Source organism: Podarcis pityusensis (assembly GCF_964106645.2).
Source record: "Podarcis pityusensis genome assembly, chromosome: 9".
Taxonomy (NCBI): domain Eukaryota; kingdom Metazoa; phylum Chordata; class Lepidosauria; order Squamata; family Lacertidae; genus Podarcis; species Podarcis pityusensis.
Window position 1 is genome coordinate 4,828,603 of NC_138034.1, and position 14,100 is coordinate 4,842,702.

Sequence of the window (14,100 nt, forward strand, 5' to 3'; positions counted from 1 at the left end):
CTGTCTGTTCGTTCAAAACACTTTTTATCCCGCTCTTCAGCCAGAAAGAGCTTCCGAAGCAGCAGCTCACAAGTTGCCTACCAGTAATGAGTTTGCAGGTGGTGGCAGATTATTCAGAGCACAATGAAATCCCAAGAAGAGTTTGAAGAGCTTTGAAAGGACCCCACTCTGAACTGGGTGGAATGGCCAGGTGCGGATCCTATGCCAAGGAGAGCTTTCTGGGATAACAAAGTTCGCTTCACCTAAAGGGTGTGAAAATAGAAAGGGAATATTGGCTAATGATAGGAGGTACATTTTCAAATGGCAAGACATGCATGTGATGAAGGATACCAGTCATATGTCTCCTGTAATGAACTTGGAGGACTCAAAATGCTCTGCATATTGGTCTGCCTTTGTACGCAGTTTTGAAATTTCAGCTAACACAGGATGCAACTATCTAGAGACTTGTCAGGTGGTCAGAACATGGTACACCAGTATTGTACCAGTTGGTTGCCTGTATGCTTCTGGGTGCTGCTGCTAACTTCTAAAGTTGTACAGTGAATGGTTTGAAGTAAAGTGATTTCAAGGACCAGCTGCACCCACATGAATCTGCTTGGGCCTTGAGATCGGTATTTGCAACCCTGCTCATTGATATACTTGTAAGATCTGTTAAATAGGCATGCTGGCAGGCCCTTCACAATGTGCCCCATCACAGCTAAATTAGCATTTCTGATACCTCACTTCTGTCCTGGGGGCATTAAGAATATATTCTTAGTGTGAACCAGATAGTTTTCTTTACATTTTATATGTCTCTTCCTCCATGCTCCCTTTTCCAGTCTGTTGCAGACCTTAGGACTAACTCTCGCTTGTTGATACTATTGCAGTAATGTTTTGGCTACATAAGTGCAGACACTTAAAAAAACCTGATATTTCTGTTGGAGCATGGTGCTGATAATGCCAGTGTTACAGGTTTGATCCCTGTATGGGACAGCTGCATATTCCTGTATTGTAAGGGGTTGGATTAGATTATCCTCAGGGTCCCCTCCAACTCTACCATTCTGTGATTCTATGATACCATGAAATAGTATCTCATTATTTTTAGTTAATTACGGGATCTGATGTTGGATTATAACTGTTGGGTTTTTAATTGTGTTTTAAATAATTTAATTGTTTTTAGGGATTGCTTGATTGGACTTAGATTTTTCTAACTTCTATTTTAAATTATGGCATTTTATTTGATGTTAAGGATTTACATTTTCATATTATCCACATTGGGAGGGCTTTCCCCCCTAAAATAGCTCCATTAATAAAATAAAACTTGGTGTTAGGAAAGGGACGAAGTACCACAGTGTCACTGTATCAATCTTTGCTGTACCCATGTTTAGAATATGGTGTGCAGTTCTCTGGCCACATTTTGAAAAAGGATGTTGTAGATATGGATCAACTTCCACCATTGAGCAATGTGAAGAAGTCACTGTGGGCAGCATATTACAGTCAAGCCAACATGTTCCATTTTTTCATTTCATACTTAACTAATGTACTTTGAGTGACATACAGCATAGTATAAAACAAACAAACCAACAAAGCATAAATTGCAAAATACATTTCTAAACAACAGCTTTAAAACCATCCTAATAAAAAAAACAGAGAATCCAGCAGCAAACAAACATTGCATAAAATTACTATTGGATATTAGAGGGATTAAAAGGGTCAGATTAGAAGGCTTGTGATAATAGAAATGACCTTGCCTGGCACCAAAATATTATTAAAATAGGATGTAGGTGAGCCTCTCTGGGGAGAGCATTCTACAAGCAAGGAACCAGTGCTGAGAAGGCCCTCTCTCTTTTAACTGCCTTATCTCAGTTTGAGGGAGTATGCAGAGAAGCCCTCTGCTGATGATAACAGGGCCCAGAGAGGTACCCATGGGAAGGGGTGAGCCATTAGATACTGAGGTCCCAGGCTGTGGAGAAGCAGAGGGATTGGTCATGTAAGTTGCTAGGGGGAAGAGGTGTGCCAGAAGGGTTAGTTCACCCAGGCAGGAACCAAGCTGTCAAAGCTGGTCCTACCTTTAGGTGGTGTAAGGCAGCTGCTCCTGGCTAATTCCCCTAAGTCCCTGGCTATAACCTTCAGTTGGAGGACAGAGCTCTGTGTGAGCTGCAAGGAACCCACACTGAACCCAGGAGACTTCAGGTATTGTTTCCCGGCTCTGGATTTAGTCTGAGACAGAGAAAAGAAAGGGGAGGGACTCCTGTCCCATCCCAAACGTGGTTTCACCAACATCTCTTTAACAAAGTAGTACACATGGAAAGAGTAGAAGTGTCCTCCATAATGTTAGTTTGAATGTAACTAAATTGCTCCATGCTTGCTTGACATGAAGTTCCATTGAGCCTAATAGAACTTCTTTCCAAGAATGAAAGATTGCAGCCACTGTTATAGAATAAAATGGGGGACAAGATGATTAGAATTTTGAGGCTTTGAACAACGGATCCATGATCACAATAAAAATGTCAGCAAATGGATGAATTAGGAAGTGTGAAAAGGTGCGAAATCTGAGTCTTCAGTACAGTATTTCTGGTCCTGTAAGCTCTACTGTGTGCTAACAAGCCAGCACTGTACAGTACTAGAAAAATGTGACTTTTAAAGTTAAGGCTTTCAGTAGTGAGGCTCAATGCAATTTCTTGGAAGGATTGTTTTATATTTCATGCTTTAAGTTCTTTGTATCTGCCTTTACAAAAGTGAATATCAGAATAGAAGGATCTGGTCTTTTAGGAACTGTCACAATTAACACTGTGGGACTAGATATGGAGCAAAACGAACAGAAGAAAGCCAGCAGATTCATGGGCTTCTTGCTGAGAGTGAACTTGGCAGATATTAGGTACTTGGGGAAGTAGTAGATGTGTCACTAATAAATAGTAGAGTTTGTGCTGGGTGCTCCTTTTGCTTAGCAAAGTTTGTACCTGGGTCAGCCTCCTTATATTACTACCACGTATCTGAACAACAACAACAAAAGTGGGAATAGCAGATATATTTAAACAGTATTTTTCCCCTCTGTAGGCTTCACTGGATAAAGACATGAAAATTCCTTGCCTGCATCCCAGGAAACATTAACACTGCATTGCACAGACTTTCTTTTCCAAGAAATACCAGCATGTACAGACCAGGAGAGAAAGTGAAACGCCGGATGCGTATGCATGGTCCCAGCATAAGAAGTGTTGAAGTTGCTAGAGGAAGAGCTGGATATGGATTTACCCTTTCTGGCCAGGCTCCCTGTGTTCTTAGTTGCGTTTTAAAAGGTAGTCCTGCTGATTATGTGGGACTTAAAGCAGGAGACAAAATATTTGCTATAAATGAAATCAATGTGAAAAAGGCATCCCATGAAGATGTGGTGAAGCTAATAGGCAAATGCTCTGGGGTTTTACACATGGTCATTGCTGAAGGGGTTGTCCACGCAGACTCTGGCTCAAGCGATGAAGAAGTTGGGTTTTGTGATGGGAAGGGGTGGCTGAAGCCAAAGCCCGATTCCAAAGGACTGGGTATAAACAGAGCAGAGAAGGTTGTAGAAGAAATGCAATCTGGTGGAATTTTCAACATGATCTTTGAAAATCCTAACATTTCTGCTGGTAATCTGCAGACGACGACCAGAAAGCAAATGCTGGTCCATGAAACCACTCTTGTTAAATTAGAAGTAGGACCTGAAAATAACAACCCAGATATTCCCTGTAATGAGGAACTGCCCAAAGCCTTGAATGATGAATCAGTTTTTAGAATTGGAGTGGAAAACCAGGAATATTTTGGATTAGATGCAAGTATTTTAAATGTAGCAATGGTTGTAGGCTACCTAGGATCAATTGAACTTCCATCTTCAAGTTCAAATCTGGAATATGATAGTTTGCAGGCTATTCGTGGATGTATGCGACGTCTTCGAGCAGAACAAAAAATCCATTCATTGGTTATAATGAAGATTATGCATGACTCTATTCAACTCTGCAATAATAAATCTGGTGTGATTGCAGAATATCCTGCAGAGAAGCTGGCATTTAGTGCTGTATGCCCTGATGACAGAAGATTCTTTGGGTTAGTTACCATGCAAACCATTGATGATGGAAGTTTGGCTCAGGAAGATGAAGCAGTTTTGAGGACCTCATGCCATGTGTTTATGGTGGATCCGGAGCTTTTTCACCATAAAATTCACCAGGGCATTGCACGACGTTTTGGATTGGAATGCACAGCAGATCCAGACACTAATGGCTGCCTAGAATTTCCAGTGTCATCTCTCCCTGTTCTTCAATTTGTCTCTGTTTTGTACAGGGATATGGGAGAATTGATTGAGGGAGTTCGGGCAAGGGCCTTTCTTGATGGAGATGCAGATGGTCAACAGAATAACAGTATGAGCAGTAATAGTGATAGTGGCATTGGAAATTTTAACCAAGAAGAGAAAAGTAATAGAGTTTTGGTAGTTGAACTAGGAGCTAACTCAAGTAAACATGTTCTTAATAGTGCACAAGACAGTGCAGTAGGTAGAAGTCAGGCTATTTCCCATTGGGCATTTGGTCATGAACAAGAAGGCAACTCTGCATTAGAAGCAATGTTTCAGAATGATAAATCTCAAAATGTAAGTAAATTCTTAGCTCCTTCAGCTCGCACTGAGGTTCCACTAGTTCCTCCCCAAAGCTCAGTTACATCATGCAAGAAAAATTCTGTGAACATTTCCAATCAAAGATGGTTGCCGGTTCATGTATTAAAAGATTGGCAACATGGATGTGTAAGTGACCAAGAGTCATACACAGATTCTACAGACGGTTGGTCAAGTGTCAACTGTGGTACTCTTCCTCCTCCCATGAGTAAGATTCCTGCTGACAGATACAGAGTTAATGGCAGCTTTGGGCAGCCTCATCTAATGTCTCAAAATAATGAATTGACTAAAAAAGGGTTTCATATACAAAACACATTTGAATCTCAACAGAATGTCAGAAAGGCCAAAGAAGATAAAAAGGTAAGAATGTTCATGTAACACTTGTTAGAAAATGCTTTGAAATTGCAGTCATTTTGCCCATTAATTGGAAAGCAGTGCTGTTAGAGAATGGGGGGAATATAATAAAGGAGCTGCTGTCTTCTGTTCTTTCCCCCTTGTCTGTAATTATTATCAGTACCATGCAAAAGAAATTGTACTTACAGATAATAGGAATGTTGAATAATAATATTGCACTGCATCTGTAGGGTGGAGGATTGGAATGTGATTTATGAGCAGCAAAGAATTTTTAGTGTCACCCATGGAAAATTAGACATAATAAGTCTGTTCTTTAATTTCTTTGTAGTACTGTATTTGCCCGCACTATATCAAATGGTCAAAGTTTTGGGGTTTATATGTATAATTAAACCATGTAACGTGCAAACCTCTTGTGAGATGAAACTAGAAAACCTCTGTAAAATATGCTTGCAAAAGAACTTGGGCTGGTACAGCCACAATGGAGCTGATCTTTTCATAACAATTAAAGCAACTCCAGGTGTTGCACACAGATGCAGAATGATAAGACTGCACAAAATACATTGAAAGAATGTATGGGCAGCAACTTTATTAAACCATTAAAGAATGTGCAGCAGGGTAAACTTGGAAGTTTTCAATACAGACCGAAAAATGGCATTGTAAAGGCTATTGAGTGATTGGGGCAGGGTTAGAAGTATGCATACGCCACCCCAGCTCAGGGCCTATGAGCCCATATGGTTTTCAGTCGTTGCAGCTAACCTGTTCAAAGTGTGATCTGGGAGGCTTTATAAAGGCCTCATTTTTCAGCCTTCTAAGCTTTGGGTAGGTGATGTGGCCATTCCACAAGAGAATTTCTGTCCCTGTTCTTCCAAGCGGAGTAGCACCAAGAGACGGGTCTGAGGAAAGGATGCCCTGCAGTGTTCCCCTCTCTAATCCTGTGCCATAACTGTCACCTGAAAGATATTCACGATCATTCCAGGAATGCTGCTGTGGTGGGGAATATGTAGCATCCACTACTACCAGGTTCCACCTCAAGTCCTATTAACCTTTTCCCTGGCTCTGGCAATGCACTTTGGGTGCTTAGCACATCTCAGAACCATCCTTTTCAACATAGCAGTCAACCAGCCATCTCAGTCTAGATATGCTTTAATCTGTTGGCAATGGGATTTGCCAGTTCTCATCCCCAAGTCATTTGCACCTGAGCGAACCAAAAGATTTTGAGAAAGTGGGAAGGCCTTCAAGTAATGAAAGAGGACAGGAAGCAGGCGACCTCACAACATGCTTCTTACTTTGTGCCCGTCTGTCTTGTTAATTGAGCATATGCCATACTGTGATCCAGGAAGAGCTCCCAGAATGACTTGCCCCACAAAGTTCCTGTAGCCCCACAAAATAATTTGTTTGGGGGCATTAGGCTCATATGCTTAAACCTCTAATAAAATATTAAGTACTGAGGTGCATCGTAAAGAGAGTCAGACCAGCCCACAATTAGAAAAATAAACAGTCAAATTTGACATATGGACAGGGAAGGGACCTGTGCTGCCTACTAACACAAATGAAAAACAAAACAAAAGAACACCTGGCCTTGAACCCATTGTGTCAGCAAGATTTACTGCTGGCCTATTACTAAAATAAAGCGTCTCGCAGTGTTAACATTCCTAAATGCCTGAAATTGCCACCTGCTAACCATTTGAATTAAAGGAGTGCCAGATATCCCCCTTTCATGGGACTATTCGTCTCCTTCAAAATTAGGGGCAGGATATTCAGCAACTTTCATGGCAGCAGGCAAATTTTAAGATTTTGCGGGGAGGCGTCTTGCCTTTAAATATGAGATGGCTCATAGTTTTTCTTGCATTTTAAAAAATCTTGGACAGAATGCCCTGGAAAGGATACTACATTATGATATAATGCCCTTCCCAAGGACATCTTGGAAGGGGATCAAAGCAGGCTGCCAGAAACTGCCAACTGAATGAAGCAGCAGTAATTTATTTATTTTTAAGTCCTTGCTTCTTACTTAAAGTTAAAACACACACACACACCATTCTTTAAAATTGCCTGCGATCTTTGGTGGTATTTGTCCTCCCCAACCCCCCACCCCAAATAACAATCAAAATTGGAAAGGACCAGGATAGCTCAGTTGTTAGAGCATGAGATGCTTAATCCCAGGGTTGTGGGTTCAAGCCCCACGTTGGGTGAAAGATTCCTGCATTGCAGGGAGTTGGACTAGAGGACCCTTGTGGTCCCTTCCAAGCCGATGATTCTATGAAAATTTAGCTTCAGTACAGCAAAAATTTGAATGATATGGTAATAAGTGTCCAAGAATGTAGGCATGTATTTTGCTCCAATCATAAGCCTACGGGGAGGTCAATATTGCTAAAAACAATTATAATTCAGAACTGGTTTCACATCAAAGGCACTGCACCAGCATTCCTGAAAAGAGGTGCTGGAATATTGCCCTCAGGTCTTCATGCCTATATCTTGCTGCAATTGCACAGAAGCCGTGGACAGCAGTTAAGGCCAGAAAAAATAGATGTTCCGCTCTCCTGTTCCATCTTAGAGAACTGTAGTTTCATAGAGACAGCCTTCTCATGAACAGCCAGATCCCAAAAATCATGTCATCTGCCAAAACTGTTGAATCCAGAATGAACCAGAAGCTTTCTAATACAGAAGGATCCAGTATGTTCTAACTGCAGCTGCCTGAAAAAGATAAAGAACAAATATTTAAAAGGCAAGTGTTGCCAAGAACAGGTCCAGAGAAACAGGACTCCCACTATTAAAGCTCTAAAGGCCAATACTTATAGGAACAGTCCTAGGTATGGTTGCATCAAGTGTCTTACAAGTATTAGAAAACTTAAGGAATTAGCAAAATGCCCTAGCATAAACTGCCCTAGTAAGAGGAGCCAAATATGGAATGCCTGGCTCTCATTGCACAGGCAGTTCCACCAAAACTCCAGTGTCCCATACTCTGTGCTCTCTGCACCGGCAACTTTGGCACCCTGTGTTGCATACGACATATGTCTCAGATGAACTTACAGTTCACACAGCATATTGTCTGGGTACATATTGTTTCTCTGTGCCAATAATCTCAGTTCCTAACTCGAGTCCTAGCACCAAGCACATGCTGTATAGATTTGTTACTGCTCCAGATGTCCTTACTATGCAGCTCCAATTCTGGGCTAGAGTACCTTCACAAAGACAATTTGGGTATATTATATTTATTTTTGTTGTTGTTGTTTCTATACTGCCCTTCATCCGAGGATCACATTCTTATTATTATTGGCACTGTTATTTTATTACTTATTATATTTCATCCAAAGATCACAGGGCAGTTCAAAGCATAAAAATACAAAATGAGAATATGAAATACATAATAAAAGAAAAACATACCAATAACATCCCTCCCACAAACATATTTAAAAGGCCATAGAATGTTAATCAGCCAAAGCCTGGTAATCAAGAAACATTTTTGCCAGGTACCTAAAGACATGTAATGAAAGCACCAGGCAAGCCTCCCTGGGGAGAGCGTTCCGCAAATGGAGAGCCACTGCAGAAAAGACCTTTTCTTGTGTTGCCACCCTATGGACCTCTCATGGAGGAGACACATGAAGAATTATTGTTTTATTAAATTTGTATACCACCCTTTACCACCCCTTTGAATCTACAGAAGATTGAGGAATCTGTGCACAAGGCACACAATGTGGGGACTTTATCTCTTTTGTTGGCACTACTGCTGCTTGCCACCAACTGGAGGCACTCTGTACATTACCCAACAGGAAGTATACACCAGCTGCTGACCACCTTTTTTGAGCACAGAGAACTCTAAGGTTTCTTTGCTCACTAAGGTTACTACTGGTTCCAGAGGTGTCCCTCACATTGTATTGCCTCTACATCCCATGGTGAAGCAATATTCATACCGCTACAGAACAGTTGGTTGTACCCTCCTTCCTCTCTAGAGCATCTCCCTTATTTAGTTCACCTTCAAGTGAACTCCATGAGTGAACTTTTACACAATCTTTGTACCTAGTCGTCTAACTTTGTCAGTGTCTGTCTCCATAAACATACGTACTGAGGAATGCATCACTGTTCTCTTGATTTAACACAGCTTGCATCCTGTTGACTGTCTGAGTGTGTACACCATCGGGCAGGAGCTTCCTTCTGTCTCATGCATTAGTAGGAGTGGAGGGACCAGCCCTATGAATTAGGACAGATTATTGTTATGTCTTACCTATATAGACAATTTGACACTGGCTGTTAGGGACTATGTACACCTGCACACTCTGCATGAAAATCATTCACCTTGTTACACATATGTTGGGAGTATGCCCTGCATATGTCCCTCAATAGATGTACCTGGCTAGCTGTCTTATGGTACCTGTCATGCACCCCAGTTTCCCTGGATCCTAGACTATGAAAGGAAGGATGATTCAGCTAAAACAATGTGTTTCCTTTCTGTTCACCCACCCTTAGTCTCTCACTGCTTCCAGGTGAAAGATTTTGTTTCCATCACTGCATTCAGACACTGATCCAAAGCTTTCACAGCCTCTCCTGATTCAGATGTTATGGAGAAGTAAAGCTGTGTATCATCAGTGTATTGGTGACATCTTCCTCCAAAACTCCAAATGATCATTCCCAGTGGCTTCATATAGATATTAAATAGCACTGGGGAGAGAATAATGACTTGCAGAATACTCACCCAGAGCATATGAAGTACAGGGGAATCCCCACTTACACAGGGATTCAGTTCCCGCACACTGCATGTGTCACTGGGATGCGCACAAGTGTGAATTCCTCCATTCCGCCCCTCCCCCTTTCAGCACTGAAAACACATGTGTCAGCAGGAGCACACATGCTGATCACAATGGAGTGGGGAGACACCTGTAGTGCAATCCTTTGAAAAGCAGAGGAGGAAGTAATATTTAGCAGATTATTCAATATATTATTTTCATTGATACAGAATTCCCAAGGAGAGGGTGTATTTATATACAGTGGTACCTGGGGTTACATACGCTTCAGGTTACATACGATTTAGGTTACAGACTCCGCTAACCCAGGATTAGTACCTCGGGTTAAGAACTTTGCTTCAGGATGAGAACAGAAATCGTGCTCTAGTGGCGCAGCAGCAGTGGGAGGCCCCATTAGCTAAAGTGGTGCTTCAGGTTAAGAACAGTTTCAGGTTAAATACAGACCTCTGGAACGAATTAAGTACTTAACCCGAGGTACCACTGTATATTCATAGAAAGCAGAGTGGGGAAGCTTTTGCAGCCAGAACCTGCAAGTTGTCTTCTTTGGGCTGCATGTTAGTGATGGGTAAGTTCAGAGACAAACATGGATAGGCGTAAAGCCAGAGCCAAAAGTGGGCAGGGCAGCAGATATGACTCTTACCGTTGTACAGTAGACTACAAACCAGTCATGCAAAAGTCAGCAGTTTCTACATGCATGTCCATGCGCGTGTGTGCGCGCACACACACAAACACACACACATACCTCTTTATTCTGCAAACAAGAGGCATTATCACAGTTCAAGAGCACATTCCAGCCAGGTTAAAACACTTGAGGAAGCACAGAACTGTTGAGACGTGTCACTTGGGGCAAGTTCTAGATAGGAGGACACTTTTAGCCTCTGGGCCAGGCCTGCAGTTCCTCGCCCCAATATATAATACTGTTGCATGTTCATTTACAAATATTTTTCATGTTTATTTCAAGATGGTTGTGCCTCATTGGGCCTCCCTTGTAGGACTACAGTATTTTATCTTATTTGGAAGTGAGGCATAGTTGAGTTTTTCAGACTGAATATACTTTTGGGGGGAAGGATTGTTTTGGAGGAAAGGTTCGTTTTATAAATGCTTGTCTTTTTAAAAATAATCTGCTTGCTCCAGCTGTTTTCTGCAATACCTGTTAACAACAGCATTTTTTCTGACACCCCCCCCCCCATGTTCCACTTTTATCCTTCCATATTGTTTTCAGGCTACTTTTGAGATTGGAGAGCAACATTCTTTAAGAAATGTTTAGAAATCAATGTTTATACACCTTGTCTGTTAAATACTGTACTAAACTGGGCTGTTCATATCCTATTAAAGGAAATTCCAAGCATATTAAAATCTCAGTTTACTAGTTATCCATTGTTGTAAACAAAATCTGCCCTTTTTCCCTTATGGGGTATCCAAGAGCCTGTATAGAGTCCTTAAGTGGGTTCCCTATCAGTAGGAGAAAATAACAGAGGCCAACCAGAGAATACTGAGAAGCAAAGCAGCTAGTAAGCCTGATCTTTATTAAAACTGTTGCAACAGGGTGCTCCCCCCACACGCAGGAGGACCCAGAACCAGGGGGTGCCAGCCCTTATGTAGACTTTTGAAATTGCCCACCCTCAAACTCAAGACCATCACCCCAATACGTCATACATACATCACAGAAAGAGGTGGTCTCCACCAAATTCCTGTCTGGCAGAAAACTTGTTAATGGTCACTGACTGGATCACCCTGCAGCTTGGCCATTCTTTTGTAATGATAAATACTTAGTTCCTGAGCCAGGTCACAGACTCACCCTATTCACACCTTAAATGTGCCCTTAAGGCAGGATTTGTGAGCACAGAGACAATGGGGGGGGTTTCATTTCCTACCCCCTTGCAGAGAAACATTTGGTCAGTTTGGGAGAGTCAAAATGGTTTCAAGACTGTCTTCCTGTACTATTTCAGATATATGGTTTATATATTTATGTACGTGTTTGCCTTGTACATTTAATTTATATACTGTATTTGAGACCTTAAATTCTTATAACACCATAACTAGAATTTCTTCTTCTTCTCTGCTTATGCCCGAAGTCTCTTACTGCCTTTTCTCTTAAGACTACTTCTCCTTTCTCTTATAATCATATAGTCTTCAATGTTTCTCAGGGCCAAATTAAACAAGATACCATTCATGCAATTATCAATTGAGTGAATGGTTTTTAAAGGTAAATAGGAGGCACAGGGGGGCTGAATCTAAACTGGGACCCTGGTGGGTGAGGCACGGGAATTTCACATATTCCCCTCCACCCCACTGTAGCATATTAGGACCCACACACCTAATGTTGGCAGTGGAAAGCTTCCAGTTTTATGCAAATGGGAGTTCTCACCCCACCTGACAAAAAACATGCACAGCACCAGAGCCCAGACCTAGACTTGTGCCTGCTATTTAGTTTTTTGAAAATCACTCAATTGCTAATTGTGTGAATGGTGTCTCTTGTCATTTTACTCTTAGTCTCCCCCCTAGATTTTTAACTGCAGTATTACATGGGGAATGAATCAGCTCTTAGGAGTCTTCCTGTGCTAGCAACAGCTGCATCAAAGAATGGACTTCTTTCCTTTCCTTTTGGTCCCTTTGACCAGTATGTACCCCAAGCTGACATATTTTAGATTAGCAGAAACCACACATAAAGCAATTTGCAACTTTAAAAAGTTACGTAAATTAAAAATCAAATGTTTTAATGAGATACAGATTTCTGTTTATCTAGCATCAGAGCAGAGACAAAATTAAAAGTGATATAAGTGTATTCTCTCCCCCAACTTCAAACTTCCTTCCCACAACTGTAAAAAGACTAGGGTCTATACTCTTCACTGTCTTCCTTCTTTAGCTTATTTCCAGGAATTGAATCTTGTGTCTAGACTAGAGCAGGGGTTGGCAGCCTGCGGCCCATTGGCCACAAGCAGCCCACGGGGGTTGTTTAAACAGTCCACCAGCCGCCCACAAACTGAGCCGCCCGCTCGGCAAGTCCCCGTATGCTGCGCTAAACCGGCGCAGTGCGGAGTGGGGACTCGCTTCTGTGGCGCCGGAAATCGTGTCTGCGCATCTGGCCCACAGAGTGAACTGGCCCAGGCGAGGTAAACCTTGCCAACCCCTGGTCTAGAGGCACCTTTGGACCTCCATTCAGGGCAAGGATCTGAGCCACCCATGAACACAGCTCTGCTCTGAGAGATCAAGCAGATTTATCCTCCCAAGTAGATCTCTTAAGTATGTCTAACAAAGAACTTAACGTCCTTTTAACTCCATCACCTTTAGTCACGTAAAACTTGATAATTTGCTGGGAACATTTAAGGTCAAGTCAGGCTTTACATGTACAACACCTCTCATTTAAAGATATCACAGCAAATGTCAGGCTGGTATAGGTTAACCGCTGAGCCTAAACAGAATGTAAAACAAAGCTTTACCAACAATACATGATAGCCATCTTCAAATATCTGAAGGGCTGTCCCATGGAAGATGGAGCAAGCTTGTTTTCTCCTGCTCTGGATGGTAGGACTCAAACCAATGGCTTCCTGTTACAAGGAAGGAAATTGTGACTAAACATTAGGAAGAACTTTCTGACGGTAAGATCTGTTTTACAATGGAATGGACGACTTTCTCAGAAAGTGATGGACTCTCCTTCCTTGGAGGTTTTTAAGCAGAGGTTGGATGAAGAATATGACTAATTGGGGTAGAGCTCTACTATATAAGAAACGTTGTTGTTGAAAAAGCAGCCTCTGCAATGTGTAGAACAACATAACCTATGTCTGGAAGTCATTATTATGTGAAGCGTTTCTCTTCCCTGTCAGGGGCAGTCAGTGATGCTCAGTGGAGGTGGGGTAATGGACAGCATAATTAGTCAGGGTAAGTTGTGCTAGACATTATGAAGGAGTGAGGAAGGATGAAGATAAGTTGCTATTTTCAGCAGTCACCACATGTTCCTTAGAACATGTAGTTCTGCCCTCAGAAATTAATGCATAGCAACCCAATATTAGAACAGTTTTTCTAGATGTTATTTAAAAATAGAACAAAATCCTACAATTAAAAAAGGTTACATTAAATTGCATGGCGCTAAACAGAATTCCAGCTGCTACTAATTTTGCTTTATAAAAAGCTTCTCTCCCTCTCTCTCTCTTTACTAAAAGGACAGTCTCCAAAGCAAAGTGAGCAGAGCTCTTGAAGATTGAAGACACTATAATTATGCAAAAGAAGAAACTGATAGTATTATGCAGATTTGTTAACATTGTCCTTGCATCACAAGTGACTTTGGTTTATTTCAGCAAACATCAGCTGTTCATTAAAAAAACGCAACCCTTAAATGCATATATGCCATGTGAGCTTATATGCATATATGCCAACTTATTTCAGTGAATGGTTGCATCT

General features: G+C 41.6%; 1 protein-coding gene across 4 annotated transcripts in view; it reads left to right on the forward strand.

The window, feature by feature from the left end:
• Positions 1-65: 65 nt before the first annotated feature.
• RGS12 (regulator of G protein signaling 12) overlaps positions 66-14,100 on the forward strand; it is a 92,928-nt gene continuing 78,893 nt past the window's right edge. For 2 of the 4 annotated variants that reach the window (XM_081021494.1, XM_081021496.1), the window contains exons 1-2: positions 68-249; positions 3,034-4,972. In XM_081021494.1, coding sequence (XP_080877620.1) covers positions 3,128-4,972 — 1,845 coding nt within the window. In that variant the 5' untranslated portion in view covers positions 68-249; positions 3,034-3,127. Of the gene's footprint in view, positions 250-3,033; positions 4,973-14,100 lie in introns of all 4 variants that reach the window. The other 2 variants (XM_081021495.1, XM_081021497.1) reach the window with 2 other exon arrangements.